Genomic DNA, 13,195 nt, shown 5'->3' with positions numbered 1-13,195 from the left:
AGTGCTTTAATTGTGGTCCACTTTGCTACACATTGTACAGGGACAAAACAAATAGTTTGTGCCAAGATCCCCCTTTTGTGCAATCCTCCCTACTGTCTGGAGGTGAGGGATTTCCAAAAAAAGTGTTCCAAAATCTGGTCAGTCCTTCAGTGGCCTCTGCCAGTGGAGAACAAAATAAGGAACTGCCTGTCCAGCGTGGCAATGTTGTGCACGTTCCCAGCAAGCAGCATCTTCCCTAACCCTGGCTGTTAGGTTGCCTAAGCAAGCTGATAGTTCCCTCTGTAGGCAGCAGAGAGGTAGAGACATTTCAAGGAATTATTTACTCCAAGGGGGTTGTTTTCTTGGAAACCCATCGGTGGGGATGCCCTTCTCTTTCCACTAAACCCAAATGCAATAAAAAAAAAAAAAACATGCAGCAGCCTCTTTGGCTCCCTCTGACGTGGGTGGAGTTGAAAAGAGTCCATGGGAAAGCAGGAGGGAGGTCACGGGGAACCAGAGCCCAGCCGCCACGTGAGGAAGGGCTGCAGGCTGATGCCTCTGGCCTTTGGCAGCCCTCTTCCATGGAGGCTGAAGGCTCCCTCAGCTTCTGCCAAAGGTTAAGGGGGAGTGCTGCTGGGCTGGAAGCAGCCCAGCCACTGCATGTACCTTGTAGAGAAAGAAAGCAAAGTGACCAGCCCCTCTGAAAGGTAAATATCTGGGTGCTGTAGTAAGTGCCAGGTTAGTACTTACTTTATAATGTTTTCATGTGTCACAGAAATGTTCCTCTCCCATCCTGCTGCCCAGAACTGCCAAGAAAACTGAGTCGGAAACTTGACCATTGCCTCTCCCTCGGCATTAACCTGTCACCCATTAGGCACAAGCTGCCAGCAGGAAATTAGACACCTGCCTCAATCTTGTTTTTGCAGTCATTAAAGTGTTGGGATAGCATGTCTGCCAACCCCCTATTAATAAACCACCTTTTTGTCTGTCGCGGAGTTACACCAAGATAAAATGCTGTTCTCCCTCTGCCATTCGTTGTCTGTGCTTGCAGATCCCCAGGACTGACTCTGACACAGATTTCCTTCCTGCTCCATTCCCTAAACTACTGAGATTTGTGCAGCACTCATAAGAGGAGGGAGAATATCAAAATCAGTGGGCTCATCGTATAAATAAGGGTTAGTGCATCACATAAATAAGGATTAGTACATGTTTTCAGCTGTACCATGATGGCCTGGTTACACACAGCCTATCACCCTGAGATGAGAAGAAGAGAAAGAGGAAAGAAGAGAGAGAGGGAGAAAAATATTAATTTTGAGGAAAAAAAAAAAAAAAAAGCTTTATGGCACAGTTTATATCCAAATGTGTCGCTGCAGAGATGCTCTGTGGACATCTTTACAGGCTTCTACTTTACAAAACCTAATACAGCTGCCAGAGGGAAGCAGAAGGGAGCAATAAAATGAAAATAAAGCAAACTTCCTCCTTCTATTCTTTTAACTCTCTTCACTTATGTAAATTTTTACAAAGGAGAGGAAAAAATATTGTGTTTGCCATCTGTTTATTAAATCCCTCTTAAATTGTATACAGCACAGCCTCCATGAATCTCAAAGCATGTTACAAAAGATGTTATTAGCATAATCCCCCTTTAACAGATGGAGTAACTGAGAAAGTTGCAGTGGTTTGTTGACACTCATCCAGCAGCACCAGGGAGAATTGCTTTGTCACCCTGAGTCAGGCCAGCACTGCTCGGGTTAGGCCAAGAGCTGCCGATTGTTTCTCAGTCTCAGACGAGAGTCAAGTCTTACTTGATTTATATTCAAGTCATTGCCCCTGTTGCACATGCAAAATAAAATTTCCAAGGGAAGGGATTTATGAGTACCCAAACATTTTTATCAAAGGCCATGTCTGTATTTCTTTAAATTAGCTCAAATTCCAATGACTATTGCATTTCCACCGACCCTCCAAAAAAAATGCTGTGGCTTGGCCAGTGAATCTAACTGAGGATGTAAAGATGCAGGACATTTAAATACTAACAGAAGAGTTAGTTTCCTCTTCTTCAAGTTTAATTAATTTTATTTTAAATTAGGCTTATACAAATTAAGGAAACTGTTGTTTTTTCAAAAGAGTTTTTCATACAAATATTTTTAGCAATTTATTGATTAAAGAGTGCATTTCTATTTAATTTCCTAAGCACCCCCCTGCAGAAAAAGCCCCCCATAAGATGTCTTTCATAAAAATCTCTAAGCAAAAGCTGGGAGGCTGGAGGTGCTCAGACATTTATGCTGAAAGGAGATCCCTGAATTCTCTACAGATTTCTCAGAGGTGTTTACTGAGATGGACATCCCACAAAGTCCCGCTTACACCTCTGCCTTGTGTGTTTCCACCTTCAAACGCCAAAGAAAAGGCAAGTCCACGGGGTGATAAAACGTGTAGGAGAAGATAGGGTAATCTACCAGATTTCCAGATTGAAAAGGAAAAATAGTGATTATATTAGCAAAGGTATGCAGAACTCCAAATTGCTAGCATAATACCTAAGAAGGAACCAGATTGCTGCATGGAGGATGTTAACATCAAAGCTGTGCATACAGAGGGTGAGCAAAGAGGATGAGCCAGGCAAACCCAAGACCAAGCATAATGCAGATAGACGTACTCCTGAGATGTACAGCACTGATGAAACAGTAACCAAAAAAAAAAAAAAAAAAAAAAGAAAGAAAGAAAACTCTTTCATGGTAGTTAGCAAGTCTGTTGGTATACAAAACACCTAAATGTAAGGATGATGTAAGGAATCGTTTGACTGACCATGGTGGCAAGGAGGCTGTGCTGCAGAGGCTGCAAATTATTACCACATCATTGTCTCTTTTCTAACAAGGGAAAGATAAATGCTAGGCATCAGCCATGAATGATGTGTGTGACCACTGGAGGTCACTTTTGGTTCAGAAATCCTCAGCTTTAGAGGCCTTTGGCAGCAACAAAGAATACCCAAAAGAAGAAAGGAGCACAGCTGGAGCTTGCTAACTTGCTCATAAAATTTCATTAGAAAATATTAATTTCATTTTAGGATATGTTGCAGACCAGAAGGGCTTCAGAGGATACTAGCAAATTACTATCATGAAACACGGATTCTCACAAAAAAAAAAAAAAAAAAAAAAAAAATCCATACTGTGGAGCTTTGCAATGTGAATATTTTGGCCTGAAAAACAATGATATTATTAAGTAAATGAATTAAAACAACTATAGGGTTGCATTAGAATCAAAAAGAATATATTTTCTTCCTTTGCACCTATGCAGATTACTGCACTTTCATGAAACTGGCTCAAAATTTTACAAGAACAAAGAAAATATTTAAACTATTCACCTGATTCATGAATCAAATACCATGCACATCTACCACTTAGCCCAAAAACTCCAAGTTTCAAGCATTTGCCACTGAAGAAATAAAGAAAGAGAAAAGAAAGGTAGCAATATCCTGCCCTCATCCCTTCTATTCCCCATGCTTGTTGGGCAAAAGAAAAATTGGTTGTACATTAGAGCAGTACATTTCAGTTGTGATGCCACAAAATCATCATTGCTCTGAGATCAGAAAAAGACTCTCACAAAATTCAGAAAAAAAAAAAAAAAGAAAAAAGAAAGAAAAAAAAGGCTGAGGAGACAAGAGAATATAGGTACTAAATAAATCTATTCTTCCAGTGTTTTCTTCTTGGCCTTTCAGAAGGGAGGACGCAGAATTTGTCATGAAGGGGCATGTCTCTATTGCCTGGTAACAGTGCCTGTAATATAGAGCCTGCTCTGTTTAAGCAAACGATTGCTCTTTTGTGCTGTTGTCTGTTGCTTGGATGACGGACTTACTGGGAAACTGTAAAAATTAAAATCAGAGCTTGCCACATGTTGAAGATTCAGAGCTGTAACTTCTAAGTGGTGCTCTTGAGGGAGAAACAAGCCCCCGACGCCTGTTCTTGAGTGCCTTGGCAGCACTGCCGGATTCTTCGTGACACTGAAACCTCATCTCCCCAGAGGCCTCATTAAAAATACATATTTTCAAAAATTTTGATTTGCTATATTTTCTACTTCAGTTGCTAAAACCTAAATTAATGTATGCACACAGACTTCCTGCCTGGGAGGTAGTTTTAGAGCCCTGCAGGACACAGTGCATGGAGAGCTTGAGGACAGTGGTGAAGGTGCAATAGACAGTGCTGGCTTCAGCTTGAGCGATCCAGATCATATCCAGTGTCTGAGATACAGGATTAGGAACTGCTTTTTCTTATAATTCTTCAGAAAAATAGTGGTAGGTTTTCCTGCTAGGGAGGCTACTGATACCAAAATTCCTTTGCTGAATCCAAGCTTTTAATATCTCCTTTTCACAAAACAAATGATCAAGCAGTAGGAGCATCCATGCCTTTAACTCATCCCCAAAGCTGACTCGGCAGCTGATGTTTTCCTGACTGTGCAGGTTAAAACTGGGTTTCACAGAAGGAGCCCATCTGCCTCTGAAATTCCTCAAATTAAGAGGATGCACTTACAAGAGAAGGCCATATAAACTTTGCTCCCTGGAAATGCTTAGTTCTGTAGTTTTTCAGCCCCATCGTGCATTTTTGCTGTTTTCTTTTCTGCTCACTAAGCAGATGAGTCCAAAGGTTCAGACCTTTGCAGTAAAATGTTCCCTTCTCTTCTTGCAGCTGCCTTACTGCAGGGGCAAGCTTCCACTCTCACCTCCACACCTGTCTGTAGTCCTCCACACAAGCAGCTCCTCTCTCAATTTTTTAAGTGATGACATCCACAAGACTGTTTGTTCCCAAGTTGGTAGCGAGAAACAAATATGTACCGTAGCCTTTAAAAATCACATATTTTAAGGCAGCCCTGGTTCTTGGAGACATTTTTGTGCTTTCGTCCTGTTTGAATTACGTTTTTCTCATTTCCTCCACCTTTAGAAGTGTTTTGCACTTGCAGCAGAGAACTTGGTGTAGGTTTTCCTCAGCCATTCAGCCAGGGCTGCACCTTTAAATGGTGGGAAGTTTTGCTGCAAGTGAGAGTCACCTGTCACAGATCACTCCAAGGAGAACTGGAAACAGGGAGGTTAACACTCTGTTTGCATTTATGGCAACCTAAGATCAACTAGTGTTATTAAAGCATTACTCATCCTGCAAAGAAAGAAGCCTTGTAGCAGTGTAGGCGACAGGAACTGGAAGGCGAGGCAGCTGATAACCCTCATACTGTTTTCCTGCCCTCACATCCTTTGGTCCTTATGTATTGAGCTGAACTTTCATATCTATAATAGGACAGGGCTGTCTCTCTGAGACGTGATCTCCAGACACAGAGGGACTGCTGACCTCCAGCAATCTGCTCTGAACAAAGTGCAGAAGGGTCCAGTTTTCAGTCAGCTCCCAGAGAGGTGCTCTAGGCACTGCAGAGAAGAGTGCACAGCCTGGATTCAATTTACTGTTTGTTTTTCTGTAGGTGGGAAGGCAGCACATGTGCTTGATCCACACAGAGAACATTATTTACCCTTATTTCCTCTTGCAAGAATACATCCTTCATCCTCTGAAATGGGAGCAAGGGTCTGCAAACAGGTCTGCCACTACAGACGTGCCTGGCATGGCATGAAAATAAGCTCCTGTTGCTGGAAAGACCTGAGTTCTGCTCAGGCCCAGAATACCCACTGGATTTTTTAGGGCCTTTGAATGCAGTAATCTGCCTATAACACCAAAGCAGAGTAAATAACAGAATTATCATGTTTAAAAGCAAATAAATTTTCTCCTTGTAGGCAGCTCTTTTCCTGTAGCTGCCTCTCGCTGATGAAGCCCACCTCCCTCAGCATCTGAGCCTTGCTCCAAAGCCCCCAGTGCTTTGGGCACACTGCCTCCCAGCATCTTCCCCAGCCGACTGCCAGTGCTGCTCCAGGGCTCAGCTTCCCTTGGAGAAGGCTACAGCCTTGGAGAAACTAGGGTATTTTATCATTCACTCAGTGTTTGATCCGAGACTAGCTGGAGAGGCACAGAAACTTGCCCTTGAGGAGCCGACCAGCCCCTCTGCCCAGGCTGCATCAACTGGCAGCAGATGGCAACTGCTGCAATGCTTTGCATTTCTAGCAGGCTTCTCCTGAAGGATCTCAAAAGACAATATAAGCCTCAGGTTAAATTAGCCTAAAAAATTAGGTTTTCACAGATGCTCAGCCCATGCAGCTCAGGTAAAGTTTGCCGAAGTCCCTCTGAGCATGAAGGTCTCAAGCTGGGACTTCACGACAGAGATCCCTACAACAGATGGAAATTCTGCAAAATAAAACATGACATTGCCCAAGGCTGTAGAGGAAGTTTGTGTTTGATACAAGAACTCACATAGATCCTTGTGTCCTCTGTGCTTTGACAGGCCCAGCTCTGCTCTAAAATTTGGTGATAATGAAGGTTAGGTGAGTACTTTCAATGTGCTTCCTACATGCTTCTGTAATTAAACATGAACAGCAGTTACAGCATCTGTTAGCTAATCTACATATGCCACGCTATCTCATTAGTTACCAGGTACAAAACCATCCCTATGGGCTCTCCCTGGAAAGCATGCAACCCTACACCTGACTTGGTTTCCCAAAAACAGCCTCATGCTGTCCTCCACTTCACAAGACAGCTGCCTGCCCCAGAACACTGAGATTTCAAGCACATCCTTCAAAAACCCCTGACTGAATGGATGAAACCACGGGAAAAAAAAAAAAAAAAAAAAAAAAAAAAAAAAAAAGTTGAATCCAAACAAGTTAATCACAGGAATAAAGGGCCTTGCCCTGCTCCTGCCACATGCTCCCCACGTGCGCTTCCTGGACAGTCAGGTTTCCATGCCCAGCACACACTCGTCCTGACCCCAACTTCCCAGCACCGCAGTTCTTATGCACAGCCTGGTCTCTATGTTTTGGTGCTGTGTAGGCATAAACCACGCTTGTTACTTCAGCGTCACCACCCAGTCTCTCACTGTGACACCTCAGAAGGCTTCCTGAGCTGCTGCTCAGGAAGGTCCTTGAGGGTCCCCTGTGACTATCAAGATCTTTCCCAAGTTGATCGATCTCCCCTCGCTCAGCACCTAGGTGCTAGCTCAGAAAGCAGCACACACACATGGTGGCCATGTCACTACCCTGCAGAGATTTTATTGTTCCTTCATGTTTTGGGACACATGAGAGCAGCAGGTTTTGGAGGTGACATCAGAGACAGGCCCTACAGAAAAGCTGTAGTTAGTTAGCTTTGCAAATTAACTGTGTCTTTCCTTTGGTGTTAGTCTGATGAAAATACACTTTCTGCCTCTGCAGGTGCTTGATGATAGCAGCCCTCCTGGGTGCTGAATCAGAACTCTCTGTGTTCAGCTGAGGTCTCCAGACTGATGCAGGCCCTGTGCTACTGTTGAGGTTGGGGTGCGTTCCTCACCAGTAATGCACGACACAGCCTGTCAGATGCCTGCAGACACTATCCCTGTCCGCAGGCCACTAATCGGTTGCAGAGGGTTTGTCACCAGCAGGAAGAGGGGACTGGGAAAGGGCCCACCTTGTCAGAAAGCTGGCAGCACACCACTGTCTTGGTTCACTCCTCCATGCCCACCAGGCCATTTTCCTGAGGTAGACTGGCTACTTTCTGTTCTTCATGGACTTCTCACCTTGCCAGGCACCACTCGCTCCCACTTTTGCAGGGTATATTGGGGATATTGCCTATATATGTTTGCAGGGGACAGGGATGGACTATAGGTCTGCTCTTCCCGAAGTTCACCAGACCTGTGAAAGAAGCTCTTCCTAGCACATAGCACTGAAACACGTATAAGTCTCTTCCGATTTAGATACGGCTCAACTGGTGCAAATGTAGGCTAAAGGAATCCATCTTTGCATTATAAATACAAAGCTGTTGCAATGGGCTACAACATTAAAGAGAATATATAATTATCTTACTTTCACAGGAGGTCTAGAAAGGCAGATACACAAGAATAACACAGCTGATGCAGTCCAGCTGCAACCTGGGCTGCAGGTTGTGCTGCTCCAGCAGCATCCTGTTCCTAAGAATCCCACTTCCAACCACACAGGTTAGTCAAAATTTTCTACTGAAACTTCATGTGCTGACACATTGCCAGTCACTGGTCAAAAAAAAAAAAAAAAAAAAAAAAGGAGATTGAACTGGTTATGCAGGTTTTTAAGGTAACTTTTTTACTTCTGCTTAATCTGTTGTGCAATTACCATAAAGCTGTCTTCATTACTATCTTTCTATTTCAAGTCTAAATTACAGCACCACCACCCTTACTGTGATATGTTGGCTTCTTTCAGTGATGCATAATTTCTTTGCCTGTGGTTCGTTTTACATATCTTCTCCTTTATTCCTCTAATAAAAAGGAGAGAAGTGTACAATCACGTTCAATACCCTCAGGGAAAGGAAATGCCTGTATGAAATCATTTTTGTGTCGTCCTTTTACAATGCCATGGTAAATCAGAGGAAGTGCTTTGAGGCCTATATGCTTATAAAAGAACATTTTTCTTTCTAGAAGCATGTAATTTTTTAATCACATGTTACATTTCAAAGTTTAATCTGAGGGCGCATATATTTATCTTTGCATACCTAGGGAAACTTTTTATTGAAGAACTCTTATTATGAGCTCTTAAAACTCTCAGATATAGGTATTCAGTCCTCATCTTCAGGGTCCACGGTTTTCTAATTACTCTACCATATGCTGACACACAGAAGCACAAGTAAATCTATGGAGAAAAATGGTCTTCCTCTCTGAAGTCCTTAGCAGAAACCTAGAGTCAGCAACTCCTAAAGGCCAGCAGCAACAGTTTCAAATGATCTTTAGGACATCTATTTCTATCAGAAATCCAATATGCTTTATATGCTAGATAACACTGCTTATTTAACTTGCAATGAAACTTTCATATTTGTTGCAGAATGGATTGTTCCACAGAGCAGTGAGACCCATGATTTCCCATGACAATTTAAAAGACATATATGAGAAAGAATTTCAGAGAAGAAAACTTAAACTAAAGTACAAATCATACAAATGCAATTGTCAATTTTTTAATAAAAGTCATAGCCAGAAATCTACTGAAGTTTGAAGTAAAAATAAAAATGAAAAAAATCCCTGCCTTATTTGTAAACCAAACTGAATATAGTTTAGATGTTCCTTAGAGATCTAACCACCTGCTAACTATTCAGTATCTCTATCTACCCAGCCTCCATTCTGGTCAGTCTGCAGGGGATTTTCACTGAAAACAGAGTTTTCACTTACTCTTAGTTAAGAAATCAACATCTATAAATTATTTTACTACCCAGATAGACATTCACCAACACACCAGTCCTGTCACTTGTCAGTAATCCTGTGGACTGATAGTGAGAACAACTGGTACTCCTCTTCATCCTCCCTGCATGTTCCTCCAGTGATGAACTATTTTAAATCCACAATTCTATTATCACCTAAAACAGTTTATTCTATACTTTTACTTTCAAAAAGAAATGACTTTGAAATAGTTTCTAAGTATTTGTGGTCAGGCACAAATATGCTTGTAAGCATATAACTGATATTTCATGTGGGTTCCCAGGAAGTTATCAAACATTGATATTTTTTCAGAAAAATCATAGATGTATATGTTTGTACAAAGAAAATTAAACTTAAGGTTATGAAATGAAAACAAACAAACAAAAAAACTAATTTCAATACTTTTTTTTTTTTAACTACTACAGTAGTAAACATGCTTTCTAAAAAGTAATTGAAACCCTTGTTTTTATATCCCCCTCTTTTCCTGACACTTGCAGAGTTCTCATATTATTCAGTAGAGCTGTTCCTGTTTCAGTTCAAAGCCCCATTGCAATGAACGCATCCTTTATCTTCTCAGCAGAAAACTTCACTGACACACAGCCTTTCTAGCATCATAAAGCATCAAGCCCAGACCTTAAACCATAGTCCTATGTAGCCACTGCTACTAGACTATTAGTGCAGAATGTCTTATATTAAGGCAATTTCTAGCTTAAAAAATTATGGCAAAGCTTTTCTGTATTTGTAATAGAGGTCTCACTGGCTCTCTTCTTAAAAGATACCTCTTAAGCAGGTGTTTACACAATTCTTTACATCATTTTCCCTCCATTATACCTAAAATCTACCTCTCCACAGTGCTGCTTTACACAGCCAATAAGACAGCAAACAGTATGGAATCAGACAGGTTTTCTTGCAGCACTTGGCATACACAATAGGAGCAATAGGTTTTCCCCATTTAATTTATATTTTTTTTTAATATCCCAGGTAGAAATAGAATAGGAAATCTAATAAGTAATGAAACACAAACTTCTCTGTAAGAGTAAAAAAGCTGACTATATTCAGTTTTACCTAGGTTTATAGAGCACAGTCTGTTACTTTCTTCTAGAGCTTTAAAATGTTATTTATGTAGCCTTAGGACATAAGATCTTACCCAAGACCAAGGGGAGCCAGTAGGGCTCTCAGGCTGTTCTTCATCCTCAGACGACATCCTGGGCTGATCATTTTCTCCCATTCTTTGCGTAGGCTACTAAAACTAGCCTTGGTTTCAGCCATATACAAAAATGCAGCCTTCAGGTTTTAGCTGTTGACAACAAAGCTCCAGAGAATATATTTTCCCCGTGATCACGTTTGCTTGCTAATTTTACCTGCTGAAGTTCTTGGAAGCACAGCCAGAGCAAGAAACATGAGCTCAGTAAACCAGAGCACACTTTCCTTGCAACTGACTCCTCAAGTATCCTAATTAAGTCATAAAGTTCAGTGAAAAATTAGAGCTTGACAAACAAATGAACTTCCAAACAGTCGGTGTCTGTCTTACTTGTATACGCGATTTTATGGTCAGACTATTTGCTGAGTTTTACGCTCTGTGAAAAGAATATAAGGAATTCTCACTCTGCCAACACTTTATTACCATTGCTTATCATGTTTAGTGTGCATTTTAATGGTTTAATTTTGTTTTCAAGACAGGTTCTTAATATTAAATTCTAATTCTGCCTTTCTACACAACTGCAGAGCTCCAAAATTATAACTGTGCGTATGTGCAGGCCGCACAGTTTTTCTATTCTTCTGTGCAATAAAAAGTTGGAAAGAGGGCACTTTCCTTTCGATTAGTTTCTTTTGGTTTGATGATTCTTTTTAGTTATATACCATAAAGTAAAATACAATTATTACAAATTTTGTCCTGTGTAGCTTCAGACAAATTTGTCCCGATACCTGTGTGATATCTCTTTCTGTAAGAGGGGACTGCAGAGCTGTGTCCTAAAATCATATGTGGCAACTGAACTGACTGGCAGTTTCATCCCCTACATCAGGCCTAGAGAGACTTTGAAATTGAACTGACCAGTAATTCATGGCTCTGTTATGCTTTCAGGATCATAACCTTTGGCTTGGATTTTATTAATTCCTCTGCTTATAAGGCATCTGGTTGCAGTAGGTGGTGAAATAAAATTATTATTGAAAAATCTGAACCGTGGTGATACATCTGTGACTTCAGGCAAAGCCTTCTAAATCTTTCCAGTGTTACATAATGAAATGTGCTATTTATAGGGAGCTATTGCAGGAGAGACCCAGCACTAGCTGCGAGCTGATAATGATTATCGAATCAACAAGTGCACCCAGCTATGTTTGATATTTCACCTTAAGCTATATGCAAATTCAGGAAGTAGGGAAACAAGCAATGGAAAAATAAAACTTTGGAAATATAACAATGAGTAGAGAAATAGCCTGTAGCCAGCATGTGGTCTATCATCACTGCAAGTGGCACTAAGCTTGGTAGCGTGTAATGGTAGAGAGGACAGAAGAGGGGCAGTCCTCTCTAATAGCTGGCAGTCCACCAGGCATTGTGAGCTCGAGGATTAGGGTATCACCATCTCAAGCTGTGGTCTGACAGTATGTTTTTTTCAAGAGCTACATCAGCTTCAGCTGTGTCCTCAGTCACCCTCCTGATCCCAAACTACACCATGCAGGGCTTTTTAAGGCCTGAAACAGGTTCCTGAGATGATTTATTCTGGGGTCTCCAGAAGAGCCCAAGACAGCCCAGCTGAGGGGGAAACACGTTGCCTCAGCATCCCTCCTGTGTCATCAGGCAGCCTCCTGCTGCCCCCTATGCCCTGATCCTGCCCTGAAACTCTGCCATTCCAGCCTACTGGTGCCAGTGCCTGACAGACTTCCACTTGATAGGAGGTAGGATCACAGGACATTGACTTGGAAGACACCTGAAGGAGAGCCGATTTTCAAAATAAATGATGCTCACTTAGATTTACATTAGAAACTCTGAATCTGAGGTGGCCAAATAGTTATGTCACTTTAAAATTGCAGGCTAACGCTTCCCAGAGAAAAGAGAACAGAACTGATGTTACCAGGATGCTCAAGTTACTGGCTTCTGTTGTACAGAAAATGGTAAGACTGGGAGCACAGAAACCCATTTATTAGCTATCTGACACATCACATTTTCTTTCTGGAGCAGTTTCAGGGAAGGAAATTCAATACAATTCTCCTCATTGCTGCTTAGCAGGGAAATGCCACACCTAGTGAATTTCAATGGCATTCCTGCTTCTGCTGAAAGGTCTATTCACAGCACTTGAAAGATAGGAACCACTGTTTGTTGGAGTAATTTTCCACTGTACCACCCAGTTCTTATGTTAAGTTGGCTTTCAAACGGTGATGAGCAAGTATAACAATCTATCAGTAATTGTTTCAATCATTATAATTCTTTGCATAATATTTATTTATAAATTCTTCAAGAAGTGGATGTACATCTTTCCCAGCTCACTGTATATCTGAAGCCTTTGTCATCTTGTGCATCGTCCGGCTTTGGGATTTTTCTGCTTTCACCAGGAAGCCCTGACATCTATGAACATTTCTACCATGCAACAGGTGAACCCAGCACCCCCTAGATTGATGTTCCTCATAGTCAGAGTTGGCATCTTATGTTCAAGGGTAACCAACACCAGATGTTTCTGATCAAGAAATCCGTAAACGGAATAATAATCAGTAGTGAAAAAGTCCCTAATTTCCATAAATTAAGACAGTGGTTCCTAGCCTTTTCCCAAGGTTACCACGGCCACTAGCTGCTCCCCTTCCCACCTCCTCTGCTTCCATGCTCCCCAGCCAGGCTGATGTCTCTTTCTCTCCTGAAGTCTTCTCCCAGTGCTCCCTATAACCCCAGGGCTCAGCTCCTTTTCCTCGCTCCACTCCCAATTCTCCGTGACTTTACAACGTTCCTGCTACATACACGCTTAGTATTTCT

The 13,195-nt window shown here is 41.7% G+C and overlaps 1 protein-coding gene across 3 annotated transcripts in view; it reads right to left on the bottom strand.

The window, feature by feature from the left end:
- Window positions 1–10,565, bottom strand: part of LPIN1 (lipin 1) — a 76,122-nt gene extending 65,557 nt beyond the window's left edge. For 2 of the 3 annotated variants that reach the window (XM_068678610.1, XM_068678617.1), the window contains exon 1: window positions 10,382–10,565. In XM_068678610.1, the coding sequence (XP_068534711.1) occupies window positions 10,382–10,462 (81 nt within the window). In that variant the 5' untranslated portion in view covers window positions 10,463–10,565. The remainder of the gene's footprint in view (window positions 1–10,381) is intronic. The other variant, XM_068678612.1, reaches the window with a different exon arrangement.
- Between the last annotated feature and the right edge of the window lie 2,630 nt (window positions 10,566–13,195).

This window comes from Anas acuta, chromosome 3 (genome assembly GCF_963932015.1).
Source record: "Anas acuta chromosome 3, bAnaAcu1.1, whole genome shotgun sequence".
Lineage (NCBI taxonomy): Eukaryota > Metazoa > Chordata > Aves > Anseriformes > Anatidae > Anas > Anas acuta.
This window is presented reverse-complemented; position numbering and strand designations above follow the sequence as displayed.